The 25,111-nt window shown below is 38.7% G+C and overlaps 1 protein-coding gene across 2 annotated transcripts in view; it reads left to right on the forward strand.

Moving 5' to 3' along the window:
* The window catches only part of LOC127440449 (disks large-associated protein 1), a 70,342-nt gene that overhangs the window by 33,101 nt on the left and 12,130 nt on the right, over positions 1–25,111 (forward strand). For both annotated transcript variants that reach the window (XM_051697017.1, XM_051697018.1), the window contains exons 3-4: positions 3,354–3,531; positions 4,246–4,486. In XM_051697017.1, the coding sequence (XP_051552977.1) occupies positions 3,354–3,531; positions 4,246–4,486 (419 nt within the window). The remainder of the gene's footprint in view (positions 1–3,353; positions 3,532–4,245; positions 4,487–25,111) is intronic.

Genomic DNA, 25,111 nt, shown 5'->3' on the forward strand with positions numbered 1-25,111 from the left:
CGAGCTGTACGAATTATTGGGTATTAAATCGATTTGGACAAGCGTGTATCACCTGCAAACAGACGGCTTGGTCAAACTGTTTAATAAAACCTTGAAAAACATGATTCGTAAGTGTGTGCATGAAGGTGCTCGGTATTGGGATAAGTGGCTTGAACCCCTGTTATTCGCAGTTCGAGAGGTCCCTCAAGCCTCCACGGGTTCTCCCCATTTGAATTATTGTATGGGCATAAGCCTCGCGGTGTCAGATGTCGTGAGGGAAAATTGGGAGATGGGATTCAATACGTTTTGACTTAAGAGCAAAACTCCACACATTGGGGCAACTATCACAGGAGAATTTGCTACAGGCTCAAGAATGTCAGACCTGGCTGTATAACAGGGGAGCTCGGCTACGGGTAGTTACACAAGGAGATAAAGTCCTTGTATTACTACCCACATCAAGCTCTAAATTACTTGCAAAGTGTCAAGGGCCCTTTAAGGTCATATGGCGATTCGGGGAAGTAGATTATGAGGTTAAACGAACGGATAGGGGCAGAGCACAGCAAATTTACCACCACAACCTCTTAAAAACGTGGAGAGAGGTGGTCCCCGTGGCTTTGGCGATAGTGGTACCGGAGGAGCTCAGGCGGGAGGTGAACTGAAAAGCCAGTCGTGGCTCCCTTGCGGATGTTTCTCTCGCTTTTGTTGTACAGACCGACATGCTGGACAGGGGTTGGGAGCCATGTTGTCCCAAGTGGTGGAGGGGGAGGAGAGCCCAGTTCTGTACATCAGCTGGAAGCTATTGACGAGAGAGGTGAGGTACAGCACCATTGAGGAGGTGTGTCTGGCCATCAAGTGGGTGGTCCTCACCCTTCGGTACTACCTCCTGGGATGGGCTTTCACCCTCTGTTTGGAACATGACCAGCTCCAGTGGCTCCATCGCATGAAGGATACCAACACGCAAATCACCTATTGGTATCTGGCTCTTCAGCCTTAAGTTCGAGGTGGTACACAGACCGTGGACACAGATGGCTTTTGTAGACATTCTCTCCAGAAATGGGGGGGGGGGAGGGACTGGGCAGGCCAGATGGCTCCCTGGCCTGAGTCGGGTGAGGGGGGTATATGGTGGTGGGGGCGTGGTTGAGCGCCGGCTTGTGAATGGAGAGCGAGATCATGAGTTGAGAATCATCTGAAAGGATTATCACCTGACCATGATTGTCTCTTACAGCTGTTTGTCATTGCGGTGAGAGTGGAGACGGGTTATAAAAGCGAGCCAGATGCCAGTGAGGAGAGAGCTGCCACGCACACACTGAGACTGTGCTGTTATTGAGTTAAGCTGAAAAGCGAGTTTGTGTTTTTATATAAAAATTAAATGTACTGTTTTGAGTTGAATCTCGCCGTCTCCCGCTTCCTCCTTTCCATTAAGAAGAGACCTTTTACACTCATCTACTTCTGACCAGCAATAGCAGGTAGCATATCATGATCATGACACAGAGTCGGCGCTACAGGGGGCCTGGGGGGGGGCATGTCCCCCCACTTTGACCACATTTCAACCACCAACGGTTTAGTGCAGTGGGTGGACTTTTCAGACGGTCCTTTACACACCGTAGGCAAATATACAACGAACTTCAAACATAAAACTACACTGCTTAGAATTAAAGCTCTGCCAATGAAAATGTCTCTTTAATAGAAGCACAAAAATGGAGAATGGATGATAATAGCACCGCACAAAGTGTTAAGCTAATCAAATCACAAAATAAGATGTGCCCCATGTGCATACAGTCTTCATACACTGTCATGCAGTTTCTTTCCCCTAAAAACAAGAAAGAAATCACTGAGTGTTTGAACTTGAGCTTTTTAGCACTTTAAATCAATGAGTGAAAGTGTCAAATAACAGGATGGTTACTGAGATTAAGCAAGTAGTATTTTGCTGGTCATGTGAATCTAACATTGTATCCCCCTTGTGCGGACCCTCTCCATGCAGAATAAAACAGCTTTTATAAGGTTACTGATATGACTGGAGTCTTCATTTTAATGTGAGTGGTCATGATTTCCTACATGTGTTTCAAATTTACAGTTCATTTCTTAAGGAGTACAGGTTTTTAATGTGGAAAAAAATACTTAGTGCACCTTTAATTTCAGAGCTAAGTCCAAAGGCCGCCCAAAATATGACTTAAAAGACCTTTTCACTCAGAAAGGAAAGATCATGATGCTGTCATCGGTGGCTAATTTCTGATTTCAATAGATAAAGATGCGAACGTAACGACTTTTACAAATTTGCAGAGATTCTCAAGGCATGACACATGGACTTCGTGTTAACGGTAGGAATATATTACAAAATTATGTGTTAAGGACTATAGGTCATAGCAGTTGAATAGCATTATTTCTAGTTAGTCTGATATGTGGGTATGATTTAGTGAACTGAATTGACTGCTGTGAAGGATTAGATAGGCTATTTATATGGTGCAATTTGAATTTTGACTCCCAAACTGTATAGCAAAAGGCTCTGGACTGATCTGGGCCCCAATACCAAAATCTTGATCTTAGCAGTTAAGAGTGTTTTCTATTAGCAATTTTACAAATGTTCCTTATTTTTTTATGTGCATTTCCCAAAACTGCACTTAACATTAACACGCGAGGACGCGCTTTAAGTGCTTCTTGAGTTGCTGTCTGTGTGTGAGGTTCTGATATGTGACTGTATAGTGCTGCTCCTCAGTGTAACTTCATTATATTTGTGCATAACTTTATACATATTTGTAATTTACATTGTTGGAAAAGTTTATACACGTTTAACCTAATTAATTACACAATTACGTATTGCTTTTCAATAATTTTGTGTAGAACGATCTATTTATTTTACACAATTACTGCTTCATTCATCAGGTGTGCATTTTTAATAATTACTTTTCACAAATTGCTCTGTTGGTCAAGATGAAAGTTTCCAGGATCAGTGAAGACAGCAGAGGCCCTGTGTAGGGTCCTGCCAATGACAAGCATTAATTTAATATAATGGGGTTAACCATCATTGCGGATCACAAAATGAGGAGATGCATGGAAGCTGCACTTTATGGAAATTCACCAATCAAAGGGAGGACTGCGCTTTACTCCCAAAAGTGATAAAGGTATCAGCAAGGCTACACAACATGTGCGGTACTATACAATGCATGGTGCGGGCGAGAGCACCCTTGGTGTCAGAGATGAAGAGGAGACGAGCCTAAAGATATGTCCTGCCCAAACTTCTTGATTCAATAAGAAATATGTCAGCACAGGAAGGAAAACTACATTCGGCAAGCAATTCCATAGGTCTTTAAGTCCTTGGCTCAAAGGACTTTATTTACAAATAAATAAATATCTGCCATGTTCTTCTCTGTCCACAGGATCTCCACAGAGCACTCTCCAAAGCTGCAGATCCGGAGTCACAGCTACTTGCGGGCAGTGAGTGAAGTTTCCATCAATAGGAGCCTGGACACCCTGGACCCCAAAGCTCTGCTAGCCTCTCCCCAATACCGCTCGCGCAACGAGAGCTACATGAGGGCTATGAGCACCATCAGCCAGGTTTGTGGCACCCTAAGCCCTTGTGGTCCTCCTCAGAGTCCTCACTTTGGTGAAATAATAGCATATAGACTGTCAGGTTCACATCAGTATAGGCTTGGCAAAACAGTGCACCAAGGGCACATAGCGGCTACAAAGGGGGCACTAAAGAGCACCATTCAGAATAAAAAAATAATAAATGGGACAGCCTACACTGCCCTGCAAAGGCAAAACACAGTAACAACACATTTTAATTTAAAAATTGTAGTAGCTACAAAGTCCACACTAAAGTCAGAAAACACATTTTGCCTTCGTAGAGCAGCACACTCTCGTAGACTTCACGGGCATGCAACGCCCATCTCAAGTATGCAAGACCACAAGGCAAGACACATCAAGTGTGCAATTTGGGACAGGGTCTGTGTAAGTCTTTATTTCAAGCCCCAAAATATTTCTTTTTGACTCTTCCTCCTCTTGTCACTATATTGTGTTCTCACCTGCTCCTAATCACCTCTCTGCAATCTCTGACTCTCTTTTCACCCTCTTTTATGGTTCTGCAAACATACTGTATATGAGCCTGTGGTAAGTGGGTCTATTTCAGTGAAAGCTCATGGACAAATTAAACCCACTCTCTTTCCCAACTCCCCGCTGCCCTATCATATTCTCCTGACTGTTCTAATCTGTCCTTTATTTCTTCCCTCTTTTCTCCTCCACATACCCTGTGGCTGGACTCTGTTGCAGGTGAGTGAGGTGGAGGTTAACGGGCAGATCGAGGCAGTGTGTGAGAGCATGTTCAGTGAAATGGAGTCACAGGCAGTGGATGCCCTAGACCTGCCCATGCCCGGCTGCTTCCGCATGAGGAGTCACAGTTACGTGCGTGCCATTGACCAGGGTTGCTCGCAAGATGAGGAAGGGGGGTCTCTGCTTCCAGCCTCCCCCCCACGGACCACCACTACTGTCAGAACCATACAGAGCAGCACAGGTCAGTCTGCAACACAGACACACACATTCTTGCAATAAAGCAGTTACTTTTACAAATTCAGTAAATTTCCACCAACATTTTCAGAATCAGAGTCAGAATGAGCTTTATTGCCAAGTTTGCTCATGTACACAAGGAACTGTCTTGGTGATAGAAGAAGCAAGCAAGTGCACACAGAACATTACAGTGAGACACATAATATAAAACAAGGTAAAAGTATAAATAGACACAAAAAAATAGGACATATCACATAGAATGGCATGTGTACATGTGCAAGTAGGTAGGGGTATGTACAGTTATTGAATTAAATATGAGTGAATTTACATATGTACATGAAAAATGTATACATTATTTCACTATGGGAGTCCTGAAGACAGTTTAATTGTTCATGTGGTAAATGGCCTGAGGGTGAAAACTGTTCTTGTGCCTGGTTGTCCTGGCACTGAGTGCTCTGTAGCGCCACCCAGAGGGCAACAGTTCAAAAAGGGAGTGGGCAGGGTGTGTGGGGCCAGAGTGATAAGACTCGTGAAAATCTCTGTTACACATTAAATATGTACAGTCGTTCTCCTCTAGGAAAATGGACCAAAAATATTAATTACTTGTGTTGCACTTCACAGATTTTGATCCAGTAAAATGCTCTCTAGAATTTGAATGTCCCACCCCCTGCAACCGAATAGCCAGTAGCAAATCATGGATATGATGTAACTAAACATTCTGCTTCAATAGGAAATACGTCAAAACAGGACAGAAAGCTGTTCTCATGAAGAGATTTAATGGAGTCTTGAACATGTGGCTTCTATATACAGTATACCACATTGAATATCATAAAAAAAAGTCAGAACAAATGTATAGATGTATTGCTTGGTATCAACACAAACAACAGCTTGCAGTCCCTCTCCTTTGAACCCATCTGAAAAAGCTGTTTCAAATATCTCCACACTGAGATTTGAAAATGCAACAGCTGTATTATAGATAAGACTGATTGTGAGATTTCAAGTGACCAACAGTGCTCCAGATGTCAGGCAGGATGTGTAAACTCAGTGTGACCTATATGTGCTGTTCCTCTGAGGTTTTCTTTCATCTGAAACCCCAGTAATCACTAATCCACTCCTAGCATAAAAACCCAGTTTGATTTCATCATAGTTGACATCATAGAAAAGTGCCCACTGTGGCTTGACAAATGCAGGGCTTTTTGTTTACTAGTGAACTAAATCAGACTGGTGTGGACAAACCCTTTGACGAAGTCTGTCTGTGCTCAACTCTATATATCCTTGTCCTTAGTGTGTGAAGCTTACACAGCGAATTTGGCAGCCTCTTTGATGGAATTTTCACACTGACAATTTTGGTTGGAAAAGCACAAGTATGTAATACTTGTCAGTATAAACATCAAATAAGAGATTATCCACAACACTGCAAACTTTGACATTTTTAATTTTAATAAATCAGGGAGCTCAAAGAACTGTCTGATGTCTTAAGCCTTCATCGTGTGTTGGACTTGTACTGTATGCTGTTTAGACAGTGCTGCAGTTTCTAGGATTGCAGATTTGAGTGCCGTGTTCCCCACTCATATTCCTGCTGTTCTCCAAAGGCCTGGGGCTTGTCAGAGAGCCAACATATGGGCACCAGCCTTAGTGCATCTATGGAGAGAAGACAGCTGGCTGAGGCAGAGGAGAAATGAGCTGAGGAAGAAAGAAAAGATTTAAGAAAATGTTCACATTTCTTCAATGATAACCTTTAGGGTCTAGGAGCAAATTAATGCTTTGTATTCACTTTGGATGTGCAAAACCACATATTTTCAAAATCTGTACTTGTCAGTTGTTTGCCCAAATGACTAAGGGTTGGTTTTTAGTTAACCTGATCCCTATTGGAGACATTCATGGGGGGGGGGTCTTTGGACTATATTTAACTTGACATGCCACCTTAAAAACAGTGCAAGACACATGCAATGGCCAGATATACTTGTTTGAAAGTGTATGGTTGTAGTGGAAGTACTGTAAAGGTATGAAGTTCAATATATAAGTTTCAGAGAGTGTTTGACTGTGCAAACTGTCTGACAGCTAAAGCACAGCACACAAATTAAAGTATACCAAAACATAAAATATAAGTGTGCCGGAACGTTGTTATGGACCAATAACAATGTATTCCTCTAGAATACTCGATTGTGATTGGTCAATGGCACCATCTAGCGGTCTGATATTTCTCAGGAACAACACACATCTACGTATCAGACCGCTCATCCGGGTATTTGCGACCCTTTGTTCCTGCTTCTCGTATCACAGTGCGATCTATATTGTACAAGTAAGCTAAAAAAATATATGACCATGGTGGCATCTGCCTGATTTGACTGGTGACTTCTAAGTGATGGATGAATTTGTAGCAAAATAACAGAGTTTGATTAGACGTATTGCTTGTATTGTCAACAAAAAAAAGATATGGTAAGTTTTTTCTCCTCCTTTTTAGAAGTTGATAAGCCTATTCATTTTGCTACCCCAACTGTGCACAGTTATAGTGTCATGGTTCTGGTAAGCCCGCAGATTTGTTTTGTTTGTTTTGTCATTTTCTCTCCCTCGTGTTTCACAGGCGCTCAACTGGCTTGATCAGCGTTTCCATGGGAATGTTCATTGTTCTCAGAGTGGCGCTGATCATGCCAGTGATTGCTTGTCGAGCAGCACCTGTACCAGCCTGATTGCACTCCCTACATATGCCCTCATGTTGCTCTGTTTCTTTGCCAGATTATTATGCTAAGTTGAGTACTAACCTCGCTCTCCTTGTCTAGCTGGTCCTGTCTTGTCACTCTGTTGGTTTGCCCGCGTTGTTCGGGTTGTGGTTTGCCTTCCAGTCTTCGCTGAGTTCAGCCTGGCAATCCACAAAGGAACTCCGCCCTATGCCCGCGTACCGGGGATCTACAGTTCTGCTGTTGCTCACATTGTCCGCTGGACATGTCTCTCATCGCAAAGCTTCTACGGAGGATTTTGCCAAGCTCCTCCTGACTTCCACGACACACACACTCCACTGACGAACACACTACTCTCTCCTCTGCGCAGTGGCACATTACTGACTTTATCAATAAATATGTTTGGAACTGTTACCTCTGCTCCTGGGTCATTCTGTCCAGCACCTACACGTTACATATATGGTCAGTTGCAGTTTATTATTTGCATTTAGTATTGTTCTTTCCCTGCTTTCTGCAACCCTATCAGAACAGACCTGCAATCCATTTTTGGATCACGACCACTAATGAAGATAATTACCGATAGTGTGCTCTAAGGGCTGCATCTGCCTGCCGGAGGCAGGTGTGGCTTAGCAGGCCTGCGGAATTGATAGGTGCCATTTCTCCTGTTTTTTGAACTTCTCACCCTGACAGAGCTCAGAAGGAAGCAGCAGCCTGATGTGATGACTTAGCTGGTGTGGCTCTGGCAAGAGATGTGACAGATACAACCTGACCTCCTTTCTGTGACTGACATTGATTTGAGAATGAGAATTTGTATGCATTTGAGAGAGCCATTTTTGGGGGGGTCAAAGCCAAAAGCAACTGTTCTTGTGCTCACAAGATTCAGTATTATACAGTACAAAAAGTAAGTTCAGGTCATCTAATCTGGTTGGACAAGCTGCATTCCAAGAGTGCTGATATTTAGTATAACAGCTCTGACACCATCCACTGGTTGTATTACTCCATTACAGCATTACATAACAGCATTTGAAGTAGGCTTTTAGTCTTGCTTTGGCTTCTTATGGAACTATTTTCATTAGCAGAGAAAAAGTTAACTAAATAACTTGCCATGTTGTGTGTAAAATGTAAGTTCCTTGTTATTAACTACTTGCTTGTTTAAAGTACTGTTGTATAAAATAAATATCACACTCGCAATCATGCTGAGTCATATTGATATTCAGTACAACAGCACTCTTCCTCATGTGATATTGATTAATTCATGGGTAAAGATGAGATTTAATGTGCAACTAATAGTGATGTGCTTAACTGAGAGAGTGTTTGAGCCTGTACCACTGTGTAGATACAGCTTCACACCCTGTCGTCCCAGTCCAGTGTGGGCTCTTCCAGATGTCCTCGCCACAGAGACCCGGCCAGGCAAATTATGGGGTGGCTAATTGAGGGAGCTGGCAGGGCTGACATTGAGAGGGCACATAACTTCATCCCCTTCAGAACACCACAGTGTGTTCGGACTAACAGAGCTGCACCATCTACCTGGTACGCAGCAGGCACTTCTCACACACTGCAGTGTCTCCACTGCTACTGGGGTTGTTTTGTCTTTTTGTATAACTAATTACAAACCATCAGTGTGCAATATCTCATCTTTACCACAGGGGGCAGGCATGAGTAAGAAAACATAATATGTCATTAGTGTGGCTGAGATTTTGTCTTAATGAACAAGTTAATGTGCATTGTCCTGTTCTCGGGAAGATGCTCACACATTAAACGACCATGATGGGCAACTTCTTCCATTATTGTCACCATGTCCTGTCACCATTTACTTTAGCAAAAAAAAAAAAAAAAAAGGCATTGCATTTGTGTGCATGAATGGACAGCCTTTTATTCCTCTGTTGGATGTGAACAGAGCCTCAGTTATTGTAGCTGAACTCTCCACTCTGAGACAATTTTGAGAAAATTGGCATTTTCAATTTTGTTCAAGGTTTCAAAATAATTTAAATAACTGTCCAATAAGTGAAATTATAGTATTTTTACTATCTGGGGTAAAAAAAATAAAAAGATTTTTAAAAAAACATTGCAGGGGCTAAAGGCCCAATTAAACACATTGTTTTTCTTAAGTGGGGCTAATAGATTTGTGATTAAGAATGTTCAAAGTGGGCTCACATTCACTGATCCAAAAACAACAGATTAATTTGTTTATAAAATACTTGAGTTGTTATGAAATATCAAATGTGATTGAAATAAACAAGAAATTATGCACCCTTTCTGAAGTGGTTATTTTAAATAAGCAATATCTTAATTTGTTACACAAAAAAGCATCTTGCTGTCTCAAAAGTATTTGCATAAATTGGCAGATTGTGCCCTAATATACTGCCCCATACAACATACAAATTATGTTGTTCCTTCAATATTAAATTAAAATAAATGTATTTCTTTAATATTGATACATTTTGTGACCAGAAAAAAAGCAACATTTCCTTAAGGTGTGCCTTTAGCTCTGTTGTACCCTATCCATAAAAAGAAAATAAAAAAAAAAAAAATTTTTAAAAATCAGAAAATATGCCACTTTCCATGTATATGTTACACTTTGATGTCCTGTTAATTTTCTTTTTTAAATCATTAGATTTAATAATTCCCTGTTTTTATTGTGAGATCATCTTGATATGTTAGAGAAATTAATATCTTAAATAATATAATAAATTATTATTTTAAACTATTACCCTTATGGTAATAAAAGTTTATATGGTCATTTTTGCCTGAATGTATGCAGCAATTAAAAACATACAACACTGTCATAATTTTGTCATTGCATAAAGTTCATTGTATAGGACCCTATATATACAGTATATATTATTATGTTACATAATATATTGTAACATATTTCGTTAGATTACTCAAGGTCAGTAACGTATTCTAAATACTTTGGATTACTTCTTCAGCACTGGTAGATTTTTTCATTGTTTTGACTATAAAAACTCTGCCAGTACAGTAAGGCAAAATACACATGTTAAAAATACATTCTCTGAAAAACCTAAATATCTTAAGCAGTGTTGTATCTAAAACAAGTTTTTGTTTTAAGGATTTTTAGATATTTTTATAGGAAAACAATACAAAAATTATTATCAAGAATACGATTTTTGCCTTAATATCAAAGGTCTTACTAGAAAAAAAAGAAATTATGATCCAATGTGAATTTTATTGGTGAAAAAATATGATCATGCCTGGTAACACGTGCATGTAAAATGGCTAGAAATAGCATTTTAGCTTAGCGTAAATCTGACAATTTACACAAGGTTTATTTCTATTTCTTCTGCTCCAAACTTACTTCAAACTTTCTTCTCTGTCTGCTCGTATGAATGTAACACATCATACCCTGTATGTATGTATGTGTGTGTGTGTGTGTGTGTGTGTGTGTGTGTGTGTGTGTGTGTGTGTGTGTATATATATATATATATATATATATATATATATATATATATATATATCAAAATCATTGAGTCAGTCTGGGATTACAAGAAGAGATAGTAGCAACTGAGACAGCTTAAATATATAGAACTGTGGCAAGTTCTCCAAAGATATTTGGAACAACTATCTGCCAACAACCTTGATAAACTGTGTGCAAGTGTACCTAGGAGAATTGGTGCAGTTTTAAAGGCATAGGGTGGTCACACCAAAGACTGATTTAGTATTTGTTTTTTTTATTGCACTTTTTATGGAGTTAATTGATATATAAAAATTATTAATGGCATTACTTTGAAAGCATCCTCACTATACATTTTTCACAACTGTCTAAAACTTTTGCATTGGTTAAATTCTTGTTATTATTATTACTACATTGAATATATCATTTTACTATACTGAATTAATGTAGTAATTTCATGTTCACTTTGAAGCATGCAGCACATGTAGAATATATATGTATTTATTTTATTTAATCACAGCCTTTTGCGGTTTAATAATCACACTTTACCATATCACACTTTTGATTTATTCAATCTTGCATTCATACGTTAATTTTATCCCAAAAATATCAAATTCTGTGAAATTTCCACATTTTATAATTAATTCAATTGCTTTGACTGGATTCTGTAATTCTGTGTTTTCCACATCACGTGAATCATAGGGCCCTAATTGTTAAAAAAATATTTATAATAATTAACTATTAACATGTAAATGACCAAAAACATTGTTTTTAACTGTATCCCACATTTTTATGTGTAACCCTGTTACCTTGTCACCTGGACCCTTTTTACAACATGGCAGGAAAACAAGTAAATAATTTTATTCATGTTTAAAATGTTTTACTAATATTGTTGTTTACTGCATTCATCAGCCTAACCTTTTAACGCTGTTACCAAAGTTTATGTAAGAAAAAATTATCAAATATATTTGATGAAACAGGCTAAAAGTTTTTCAATAACTATAAACCAACATTTGTTTCCAAACTAACTAACTATGAGTGCTTAATTTAGGTTAAATTGGCAACCATATTACACCCTGCCTACACCAAATGCGGAGTTTCAGGCCCTATTTTGCACAACAGTCAGTCAGTGAGAAAGAGAGAGAGAGAGAGGTGGTGAAGTAAAAGGCAGGACATTTAGAGAAGCAGCCAGGGGTCAGACATTGACAGGTGGGCTGGTACACTGCCGAGCATTTGTTTGTACAATGTTGTGCAGTTTTGTAAGGCTGGCTGCACAGAGTGCTCTGATGACGCTTGAGAGGTGACGTCCCTCAGGCCAAAACTGCAAAATTCTCCCACTCTCTCTAAACACTGTTTCTGGCCCAGCAGCAGCTATCATTTAGACTCATAGTCAAAGGATGCAGGCTATTTTAGAGCTGTCCTCAATCTACCTATGCCAGGAAAATACCACAGCTGTCCATGCTGGGACAGATGATCAATGTTTCCTCTATGCACATGTGCAGCTGTGAAGACAGAAAAAAATAAAATCCATGTACGAGGCAGACTCAAATATGTGTGGGAATGCTGGATCTTATTTTTTATTGATCTTCATAACTAAACTGTTCAACACAACACAATGGAGTCTTTTTTTTTTTTTTTTTTTTTTTTGGAGAATAACAGTAGGCCTATATATATATATATATACAGTAAAATGTAACACTTTTCAATACCAATTTTGAATCCACAACAAAAACTTTTATGGATTTAACACCATTATTTACATTTACGTTAAATATTAATATAAATATTAACACACAAAAACAATGGCCTGTTGCCTTCAGGTATTTCTGAATTAAGTAAACATTGCTTCAGGTTTGTCAAGTAATTATTCAAGTAAACAGTCTGTAATGAAGAACAAAGAAATTAATCAAAGCAATACAGCAAATAAAATAAAGGTACAAATGAAGAAAATGGTGCTTAAAGTTTCTCATGTATATAGCAGTATCAAGTATCTATTCAAATACACATTGACATTAATTGAAAAAGAAAATAATAAAGCTTTATATATAATATATATATAAAGCTTTTCTAATAAAGCATCAGGAAACTAGCTGATGATATTGCTTTCTGTTCCTAAACTCCCCTCTCTCTAGCAGCACTGAGTGTGGTACTTGTATGCGTGGGGATGTTTGCGTGTGTGTGTGTGTGTGAGGGGTGAAGTGTGATTGTACATGACGTGCATGTAATACTGGTGCAAGCTGAGCTCGGGGCTGAGATATGGATGGGATAATACTGCTGCTCGAGAAGGCATGTCACAGTCACTCTTGGTTGATGCCTGACTCACACATACACAAAATACACTGAAACACTTTCACAAGTACAGCAGTGGGAAGCGATGCTGCCACATTATTCCTTATTTTCAAATGGGAGAGTAGCTACAGTAATAGGATACTTTGGCTTTGTCAGCTTCTTGTTATCTGCCTTGGTTGAGGAAATTATTCTCCATTCTTTTTTTTTTTCTTTTACTCGGGAGAGAGTTAATTTTATTGCTGACAAAGTGAATGGGAGAGGGTTTAAGTACAAATAGCTTTGCATATTCATACACACATTCATGGTGAAGGACATTTTTAGGACTGTGTGCAAAAACGAGTAGATAGTGGGACTCGTAATCTGAGTCTTCTCTTAAAGGAATAGTTCACACAAAAATTTAAATTCTCTCATCATGTACTCACCCTTATGACATCCCAGATGTGTTTGACTTCTGTAGAACACAAACGAAAATTTGTAGCTCTGTAGGTCCTCACAATGCAAGTGAATGGGCACCAAAATTTTGAAGCTCCAAAATGCTTATAAATACAGCATAAACGTAATCCATAAGACTCCAGTGGTTAAATCTGTATGTTCAGAAGCGATATGATATGGGTGAGAAACATAAAATAATTAAGTCCTTTTTAATTATAAATTCTCCTCCCTGCCCAGTAGTTGGTGATATGCACGAAGAATGTGAATCGACAAAAACAAAAACTAAAAAACAAAATGTGAAAGTGAAAGTGGAGACTTCTAGTTAAAAAGGACTTGATCTGTTTCTCACCCACACTTATCATATCGCTTCTGAAGATATGGATTTAACCACTGGAGTCTTATGGATTACTTTTATGCTGCATTTATGTGCTTTTGGAGCTTAACATTTTTGGTACCCATTCACTTACATTGTGAGAACCTACCAAGCCAAAATATTCTTCTAAAAATCTTTGTTTGTGTTCAGCAGAAGAAAGTCATACACATCTGGCATGGCATGAGGATGAGTAAATGATGAAAGAATTTTCATTTTTGGGTGAACTATCCCTACAAGTTTAGTTTTGTATGTAACATACTCAATGGCAGAGCCGTTAAATGCATTTTCTTCAAGCTATCATGCTGTTTCTAGCTTAGTTCACTAGCCTAGTTTGCCAGCCCCTCCTCCATCCCTTTCCATTCCTTCTTGTCTGATACTAATATCCACCTGTCTAGTCCAGTAAGATACACTATGACAGGTGCAGCCTCTCTTTTGTATTCACAAAGTCTATCATATACACAAATGCACATACACATACACAAGTCTTGTGTATTCTGGTTAGTGTTGGCTCGCCGCTAGTTTTGCTGATGGACCATCATAGCTATGCTGCTCACCAGTAAAATTTAGCTGGTGAAGACAGTCAATCAAGGATGTCTTGCTGTTTGAAGGGATAGTTCACCTAAAAATGAAAATTATGTCACCATTTACTCACCCTCAAATCATTACAAAACCACATGACAGTCGATTCTTCTGTGGAACACAAAAGAAGATCCACATAACAGTACTTCGGTTTTGATGTGAGCTCTTGGCGTGTGCGTTGATACTTAGGTGGTTGATGCATGCATTCTACGACTGCTATGAGATACTGGACTATTTCTCTTCAGGAGTTTGGACACATAAAGATATTTTCCTCAAGACTCGAGTTATACAAATGCAGGTATCTCCTGACCTCCTCACCCACACGCTTTTGATGTGCACATCCACTGTTTTTGTTTCCACATTTGTCTCCTGATGTTTATCAGTGATTACATCTACTTACAGAGCTTCTTCGTGACAGCAATGGCTCTAATGTGAGTGTTGCCACCTTGTGGACCCACTAATTAGTGCAAATAATTCCAGGCGCATTCTGCGCATTCAAAGATGCACGATTAGAAAAATCAGGCAGCACATGTTCAGTGCTCGAGCAAGGAGCTCTAAAATACCTGGAGATCGCTATTCATTAGCATTCCCATTCATCTCTATTGCAGTGCTCAGCTGGTGCAGGGTCCCTGCGACTACCCCGGAAGTAGGCGACATCTTGGCACCAGATGTCATGTGACTTGCTTTACAGCCGTAGAAAAATTATGTCCTCACAACACAAACTCTGTGTCCAAATATCCATAATTCCCTACTATAAAGTATTCCAAAAACAGTATGCCAATGGAGTAGTATGTCCAAATCCACAGTATTCATGAAGCAGTAAGTGAGAAATACCCGTGTGACATACTTTTTCAGGTGAGATTCTGAAGTACGGATCGACTGGACACTTAACGATCTCATAATCCCTCGGGAGCTGAGGAGACGTCACGTTCAAAACGCTGGATTTAAAAGATCGGTGGTGAATCGCGTGTCGGACAGCTCTTCTCAACTGTAAGTGCTATATATACCAAGGTAACTGTTCCATGTGCTTAAATGGTGCTTGTTTAACAAAACCAGAGCAAATAGTTTTCGCGGTTGTTGTTCTTACGTCATATATGCGGGTCACGAGATAATGGCAACGTCCCTGGATGAAGTATATCTGAAATCTATTCAATTACTTGCATGCATACCTAAAAGAACGTACTGTTTTGCCGGAAGATAAGTATGTTCATCAAATACAGTACATACTGTGACAGTACGCCTTTTCGGATACAGGGAAAGTGTGTGCATTAATAATTAATTAAATATATTACCGATGGAATTTTGCACCAGACCATATAGTTATCACAATTAAAAGCTGCACACAATGGCATGTCAGCTTTCAATGCAAAATAAAAATACATAAATCATCCAGTACTGACAGCCACTATCACATTTAGACTAATTAACTTTTTCCCTTATTGCTGATCCACTGTAATGATCATTCACAGCAGGCATACATTATTACAAATACTACTAATTATATTTTAGAAGGTTTAATTTTGATAGAATTTAAGAGCTCCTTGATTTCTACAAATAAAAAAAACAGTTAATTAATTTATTGACCTAATAATTACTTTCATAATCATTCACCAAATGATATCTTCTGTCTTAAAAATGTCATTATCCCGATTGATGTATCATGAAATATGCATTACAAATTAATTCACTATATAGTTTTCAACACGCTGCTGTAATCAAGATTGTTTAAAAAACAATTACAAAACACTGCAAAATCAAGAGTTCCCGTTTGTTTATTTGATTACTCCGGCTGTCAAATGCACAAGATATGGACGTGAAATGTAGTAAACTGGTCGTGTCTTGCTGTCTGTCAAACAAGGATGCAAATGAAGTTTCATTCTAACCTTATGGTAGTGGGGGCTCGAGTTTGGCCGGTGCTTTCAGGCACATGCATGAGTTGTGACATCAGCAGTATGAGAGTAAATTTCATGCTTTTTGCAGCCTAACAAAACAAAATGGTCACTAGAATAAGATGTAGTACAGTGTAATGAAATGTTTGTGATGAAAATGTTTCTTGTAAAAAAATGTATTTCGTCAAAATACATGGTTGTTTTTGAATGGCTGTCAATGGGGAAACGTGCTCTTAAGCACCGAAGGGTGTATTTTCTGCATCTACCAGCAGACTAACGGGGACATGCTAACCAGCTAATTCCTGCCCCCCTGTGCTCAAGCACTCTGCTGATGATGTACCAAAGTATTCTTTGGGCTTAAATGATGACAGAATTCTCCTGTTTGGGTGAACTATCACTCTAAGATGGTTTAAAAACCTTTTGGGGACACCTGCACACAAAAAATCAATATACAGTATGCTATATAATATTTTAAGCAGGGAAGTCACCAGAAGAACAGTGTGTTTGGTGGACAGATTTCACAATGGGACCCAGCACTTGACCTTTCTTCTAATATGGCTGCTTGTGTGTGTTTTTAGCCAGACAGCTTGTGTTAATTGCCTCTCGTGGGGCAAAAAGAAAGCAAGCTGTCTCTTTTCCCTCTTGAGCTCTCTTTTTGTCCTCTTAGTTCTCGTCTGGGAAGAATTAGACAGTATTAAACATTTTGGAAGCTTTAGACATTGAAATAAAAAACAAAAGATTCCTGTCCAGACTGGATGGCTTCTTTATAGTCTTAAAAATCACTCATGATTATGCTGATTACTGAGCCTGTATGACTCTGTCCTTGAAAAAGATCTGACATAAGGGGATGTTCAGTTTGCATGTGGATATGATTATGAATGCAGAGTATAATTCATTAGGATTTTTTCTGTATGGCTGAAAAACCATTAGCCTGAGGAACTGGAGGTGGGTTAATTCTGTCAGTTTGTCATGTGAAACACCTCTGTCAGCTGTTTAAGAAAATGAACGTGCAGAGAATGTTTTGTCATTGTTGGATGGATGAGTTGTCGGGCTTGAATTGATTTGACTGTGACTTTTCTCGATAACCATATTGTTCACCTTGTCCTCTGAGCTCAGGGTCGGTACACAGCAGACATAATAGATCTACTATCTGTGACAGGAAGTCAAGGTTTAAACACTTAAACACTTACAGTTGTGGCCAAAAGTATTGGCACCCTTGGTTAATATGAGCCAAGAAGGCTGTGAAAATGTCTTTATTGTTTATCCTTTTTATCTTTCATTCATAATATTCACAAAAATCTATCCTGTAATAGATATCAAACAAATGCAAACACAAGATTTATAAAAAAAAAATAAAAAAAATATATATTTTTGTCAAATATACTTTATGTGCAGCACAATTATTGGCACCCTTTTATTCAATACTTTGTGCAAACTCCCTTCGCCAGGATAACACATCTGAGTTTTCTCCTAAAATTCCTAATGAGGTTGGAGAAGACATGACAAGGGATCTGAGACCATTCCTCCATACAGAATCTCTCCAGATCCTTTAAATTCTGAGGTCCACACTGGTAGACTCTCCTCTTCAGTTACCCCCAGGTTTTCTATGGGGTTCAGGTCAGGGGACTAGGATGGTGTTGGTGGAAACTTGATTTTGTGGTCAGTTAACCATTTTTGTGTTGATTTTGGTGGGGGTGGGGGGATCATTGTCCTGCTGGAAGATCCAACCATGGCCCATTTTAAGCTTTCTGGCAGAGGCAGTCAGGTTTTGATTTTTTTTTAAATCTGTTGGTATTTGATAGAGTCCATGATGCCATGTATCCAAACAAGATGTCCAGGACCTCTGGCATTAAAACAGCCCCACAATGTTAAAGATCCACCACCATATTTAACCGTGGGCATGGGGTACTTTTCTATATGGCTACCACTCTGTGTGCGCCAAACCCATCTCTGGTGTTTGCTGCCAAAAAGCTCTATTTTTGTTTCATTTGACCATAGAACCTGGTCCCATTTGAAGTTCCAATGGTCTCTGGCAAACTGAAGATGCTTGAATTTGTTGTTGGATGAGAGCAGAGGCTTTTTTCTTCAAATCCTCCCAAACAACTTGTGGTGATGTAGGTGGTGTCTGATTGTAGTTTTGGAGACTTTCTCACCCCAAGACCCAACCCAGCTGTGATTCTTAGAAAATGTTTGGCCATTTGAACCATCCTCCTCACCGTGCATGGAGACAATAAATATAAACACATGTCCTCTTCCAGGCCGATTCGTAACATCTCCAGTTGAATGGAACTTCTTAATTATTGCCCTGATGGAGAAAATGGGTATTTTCAATGCTTTAGCTATTTGCTTATAGCCACTTCCCATTTTGTGAAGCTTAACAACCTTTTGCCGCACATCATAACTTTTTTGATCTTACCCATTGTGACGAATGACTAAGGGAATTTGGCCTGTGTGTTACCTCATACCACTGTGAAACGGGAAGTCATGGCAGAACATTTCATGTCCCTAGTCACCCAGGTGTACTAAAAAATGTCAAATGTGAATGGTAATATACTTCAGATATATTTTACTCATAAGAATTTCTAGGGGTGCCAATAATTGTGGCAAGAAAAATATTTATTTTCAATTTCAATTAGTTTACTTTAGTTAGATTTTTGTGAATATTTTGAATTAAAGATGATAAAGATAAACAATGAAGACATATTTTTCACAGCCGCCTTTGCTCATATTTACCAATGGTGCCAATATTTTTTGCCACAACTGTTCATATACATTTTATCCTCCATTCACAGTGCATACAGGGTTTACTAGAGACCAAATCTGCACCACAATTGAGAGAACAATGAATAATATTTTAAATGATTTATAATAATAGTACAGTGCAGATGGAAAAAAGTATAAAATAAGTATAAAAAAGTAATCCTACTGATGCTGAAATCTGCTACATTTACGTATCTAATGCTAACATGTATTCCCATATACAGTAAGTAATTAATTCTGGCTCGGACAGAATCTGCTGACCTTTTTTTTGCATTTTCTGCACTGATTTTGGGGGTTCAGTCTGTGGGATTCTATGAAATGGATTTAAAAATGATAAAATGTGTAAACAGAGCTGAGATAAGATACAATTATTGGTAGACTTATTGGTGAGAGTATCACTATTATTGGTAGCTGAAAACAATCAAATTAGACTAAATATGTAATAAATGAAAATGCTTGAATTAGCATGTGCAGAACTTCGTAAATGGTGAGCATTCCAATCCTTAGGTAATCAGTGGAAGTTTTTGCAGAGTTCTGTGGGTAAAGGTTCCATATGGACCTGCTCATTAGTCTTTTGGGAAACTCAAATGAACTACATTCAAAAGCATGAAACGCATTTATATGCAGGCATGTTTATTCCAATAAGTAGCGTTTATGATATTAAACTATTCAATTATGTTCAAATTGTAATCTGTTAAAAACATTCGATTTTCATTGCAGGGTCTAGAGATACATGTACATGTCCAAACACCATCACATAAAGAATGTTGTAAGAAGCATCTGTTCCTCATAGAGTATATCAGAACAGCTGATTCCAAAGGTGGATGCATCTTATATTTTGAATATTTTCCAGACATACTCTTTATGATGTCTGTGACACAACCTGTTTGATGTAAATTGTGCAGAATTAAGTATCGTAATAGTCGGTAAGCTCACAGGCTGACAGGCTACAGCCTATGTGTGGGTGTGTTTATACTCCACATTTGCAGGAGTGCTAACTCAGGCCATGTCTTCTCTTACATTTACATTTTAGTCATTTAGCTGACAATTTCCATTAGTCTGGATGCAAAATTGAGGAATTAGAAAGGGAAATATAGTACTGTATGTTGTAGCAGGTTTCCTATGAGACGAAATGTGGTCTTCCTCAAGGGGGCACTTTAAAGCTAGGTAAGCCAATTCCCCATTCCATTTTGGCCCAATCCAAATAAACTTTTGCACAGTGTCAAGTGTTTGTCTTTCTCTTAGCCAATTATTGTAGTGTCAGCTATTAGGATGCTGTTGAAAGTAATTGTCAAGCACTCCTGTGAACATCTGTTATTGTACGACAACAGCAAATGCCAAAGATAAATATGCAATCAACAGCGTTTCACTGGTAATTGTATTAAAGCAATCATGGCTTACAACAATGCAGCTTTAGTGATCAGCCGTATCACTACAAACCCAGGTGGACCATGAAGAGAGAAAGTTGATTAGAAAGGGAGGGAGGAAGGGAGTGGGTGAAATTAAAGGGAAGGAAGCACGTGTAACAGAAATCTCTGGAGCTGTAGCAGCATCTGATCTGTGGGCTGTCTCAGCAGCACACACTGAAGCTCAAGGAGCAAAATTTGTCCTGAACTTATCAGCTATGGACAACTTGGGCCCAGTGCCTCTTAGAGGCTCAACCAAACTAAAATGAACCATTTGATTTGGCTGAGGAGTCACTTATTAGTTCCATTCCAAAACCTAGTGAGCTGCCTTGCTGTCTACTGCCTACATAGGCAGCTATCTTCTAAGGCAGCATTCTAACTGAAATGGAACCTCATAAGTAACTGATTTGTGAGCGCTCTACATTGGTATCAAACCTATACGCCAAACAACAAGCACTACAGGAGACTTGACTCAAAGTTAATTTGAATAAAGAAACATTAGCATGTTGCTAAACTTACACAGCTGTCTTCTAATAAGCGTAATAGAGAGCTCACACAAATATCGGGTAAAACAGTAAATATTTGTATACACTTTTGTAACAACAGTTTTTTATCAATACCTTACATTACTGAATGTATTTTAAGTGCATTTATAATTGACATCTCTCTTGCTTCATCTGCCATCTTGGATTGTTATTTTTTAAGAGCTTATTGCAGTTCATTATGGGATTGCCTTCAACATGAAGGAAACATACAATGTTGCATTAAAAGGTGTCTTAGAAGGCAGCATAATTATTCTGGCTACATTCTGGAACAGCCTTTTCACTCATGACACCTTAAAATCTTGTCTAGCCAGGCATCTCACTAGATTTCAGAGCAGAGCCATTGTGTGTACATGAATATTTACATGAATGCAGTGCATTTTTATGTGAATTATTGAGGGAGTATGAGAGAGAGATTAGTCGGTAGAAGCAATTGTGTGTGTACACACACTCTTTGATACACTGTAGCTTGGGGAGATTAATTCAGCTAATCAAACACATGCCAAGACTTTCTATGTGTTACTAGTTGTCAGAAGCAAAAAAGAATGGAATATTGCCAGATAAATTGTGATGGACTGTTCCTGTAAACAACACAGTTTTATCTCGCAGAGGGTAACAAGGCAGTTCAAGAGGGTGACTTGTTTGGATGACTGTAAATGTGTGTTAAGTGTTTGTTTCATTGCTGCTTAAGTGTTAGTCAGCAATATCCTCACTTCTATTTGCATGGTGTCATATTACAGTAACACAAATCATATGTACAGTCGGAAATTAATGAAGCTTTAGTGTTAATGCTGTAGGGAAGACTGGGGCATGTTGTCACACACGGAAGTTATCATAAAAGCTAAATCTCAGTAACCTCTCAGTAATGTCTCAGGAATCTCAGTAAGGTTTTGAATCAAAAGTTAAAATACACCAATATGCGTTTTACACCAAATCCCTTTAATTAGCATTTATTTAGTGTGTGTGCATTCTATTCTCCAAACAAAAATTTTAATGTCATAATATTTTTGCTCTAGCTGTTTGGTAAACAAGTTAACACAATAAAATCCCACTGGTATTGACCTACATGTAGGCAAGGGTCAGTTTAGTGGCAGGTTCCATTGTGACAACTTGACCCATATAATGTGCCCGCTATTGGAGCATGTTGTCAATAAAGGTCACTGTGAATTCAATGAACTGTAAAAGAGGCTCACACACTTACTTTATGCTGCCATACAGTAATACATAACCATGTAGGCTAGTTGTTTGTTAACGTTTTGACCCTCAGAACAAGAAGACCCATGTGAGGGTCAATATGTATATATAGTATATATATGTATATATAGGTGTGTATATATAATATATATATCATTTTTAGTTTTTTCCTGGGCTATAACAGTGAGCATTTTCAGTAGCTTTAAGTGGTGAAGACTAAGTTATGAGAGTTCATAGAGATTGATAAACTTAACCTCAGAAATACTCACTAGAGTTCAAAGTGTGACAACTAGCCCCAGTCTCTCCTACATATGTTGCAAAATTCCAGTAGCTGCTGTGACTATTTGTATGTTGTGGCTTTTCACAAAATATGACAATGGTATGCTGTTTGTGTGAGACAGAGAAAAGAAGTTACTGAATATGTGGGCAGAGAAAAAGCAACTAATAGAAGAGAAACCATAGAGAGGACAGTGACAGCCGTCTCTGTCTTGCTATAACCTACCCCTTGTGGCCGTTGATGCTTCACACAGAATACAGAATGAGAAAAAATATGCCTTGCTCACATTAACTCGTTCTCGTACTCTTTATCTTACAGTGCACGCACACACACACACACCTCTATCAACAGGCTTATACAACCATTGGTAGATTAGTGATTTCATGTTTAGTTTGGGTTGTGAGGACTTTTTTTTTTTGCTCTTTGAAGTGGAGTGCTGGGGGAAATGAGTCAATGCTGCACACAAGCACTGTCAAGCAGTAGCACTTCAAGATAACACTTTCAGTGTCAACCGATGGCCGACTGATATGATGGGATTCTTTCATAAATATATCAATAGGTGCATATAATCATGCCCTGTATTAGAAGCTTTTTAAGCATTAAAGGAATATTCCGGAATCAATACAAGTTAGGCTCAATCGACAGCATTTGTGGCATAATAATAATGATTAGAAAATTTATTTTGACTTGCCCCTCCATGTCTTAAAGCAAAAATCTGGGTCATAGTGAGGCACTTACAATGGAAGTAAATGGGGCCAATTTTTGAATGTTAAAATACTTTTTCAAAAGTATAGCCACAATAAACAATATGCATGTAAACATGATTTTAGTGTGATAAAATCACTTGCTAACCTTTTCTGTGTAAAGTTATAGCCAATTTTACAACCTTGTTGCCGTGACGATGTAATGTCCACAAACCCTAAAACCCTAAAGTGACTGTAAAAATGACAATTTAAGCAACGATTCGAAATAATTTTTTGTGGTAGGATCAACATTATGCCACAAATTCTGTAGATTGAGTTTAACTTGTATTGAACCCAGAATATGCCTTTAAAACTAGAATTAACATTTGCAAAGAATATTACACAGTGGTGGCCTCTGGTGGAAATGTAATTTTATATATTTTATATATATACACACACACACACACACACACACACTGGCCGTCACAAGTTTGGAATAATGCACAGATGTTGCTCTTATGGAAAGAAGTTGGTACTTTTATTGACCAAAGTGGAATTCAGCTGATCACAATGTATAGTCAGGACATTAATAACGTGAATTACAATTTGAAAAACATTTTCAGAACTTCTTAAACTATTTCAAAGAGTTCTCATCAAAAAAATCCTCCACGTGCTGCAATGACAGCTTTGCATATCCTTGGCATTCTAGCTGTCAGTCTGTCCAGATTCTCAGGTGACATTTCACCCCACGCTTCCTGTAGGACTTGCCATAGATGTGGCTGTCTTGTCGAGCACTTCTAACGCAGCTTACAGTCTTGCTGATCCCACAAAAGCTCAATGGGGTTAAGATCCATAACACTCTTTTCCAATTAACTGTTGTCCAATGTCTGTTTCTTTGCCCACTCTAACCTTTTATTTTTGTTTTTCTGTTTCAAAAGTGGCTTTTTCTTTGGAATTCTTCCCATAAGGCCTGCACCCCTGAGTCTTCTCTTTACTGTTGTACATAAAACTGGTGTGGAGCAGGTAAAATTCAGTGCAGCTGTCAGCAACACGTGAGGCGTCTATTTCTCAAACTAGAGGCTCTGATGTACTTATTCTCTTGTACATCTGGCCTTCCACATCTCTTTCTGTCCTTGTTAGTGCCAGTTGTCCTTTGTCTTTGAAGACTGTAGTGTACACCTTTATTTGAAATCTTCAGGCAATTTCAAGCATGGTATAGCCTTCATTCCTCAAAACAATGATTGACTGATGAGTTTCTAGAGAAAGCTGTTTCTTTTTGCCATTTTTGACCTAATATTGACCTTAAGACATGCCAGTCTATTGCATACAGTGGCAGCTCAAAACCAAACACAAAGACAATGTTAAGCTTCATTTAATGAACCAAATATCTTTCAACTGTGTTTGATATAATGGCAAGTGATTTTCTAGTACCAGTTTAGCATGATTACTCAAGGATAAGGTGTTGGAGTGATGTCTGCTGGAAATGGGGCCTGTCTAGATTTTATCAAAAATTACTGTGGTGATGGGGGTGTGGTCGTGTGTCTGTCTGCGGGAGAGACGGAGTGGTGTGGCTCGTCAAGCTGGTTGACATAATTTCTAACAGCTGTTTCTCATTACAGTGATAGCGGAGAGAAGCTTTAAAACAGCTGAACGCCAGAGGAAGGCAGAGAGAGAATGACACCAGAGCGCAGTAACTTCCGTGCCCTATTGTGTGTTTTATATAATCATTATTATTGTTGTGAATCTGAAGTGTTCAGAAAACTATTTGAGACTTTTTGTTGCTTTGAACTGAGGAATAAGAAAGCCCTGAGAAGGCGGCACTCAAACGAACTGGAAAGAGAATGAGAATAAAAGCTACTTGAAGCGTGTCGCTGCTCCCCACCTCCTCCTGTTCCATACCCGAACCCGTAGATCTTTTACAATTACTTTTTTCAAATAATGATGGTGCTGTTTTTTTACATCAGTAATGTCCTGACTATACTTTGTGATCAGTTGAATGCCACTTTGGTGAATTAAATGAATAATTTCCTTCCGAAACAGCAAAACCTGTACATTATTCCAAAGTTTTGGCTGCCAGTGTGTGTGTGTGTGTGTGTGTGTGTGTGTGTGTGTGTGTGT

This window comes from Myxocyprinus asiaticus, chromosome 5, assembly GCF_019703515.2.
Source record: "Myxocyprinus asiaticus isolate MX2 ecotype Aquarium Trade chromosome 5, UBuf_Myxa_2, whole genome shotgun sequence".
Taxonomy (NCBI): Eukaryota; Metazoa; Chordata; class Actinopteri; order Cypriniformes; family Catostomidae; genus Myxocyprinus; species Myxocyprinus asiaticus.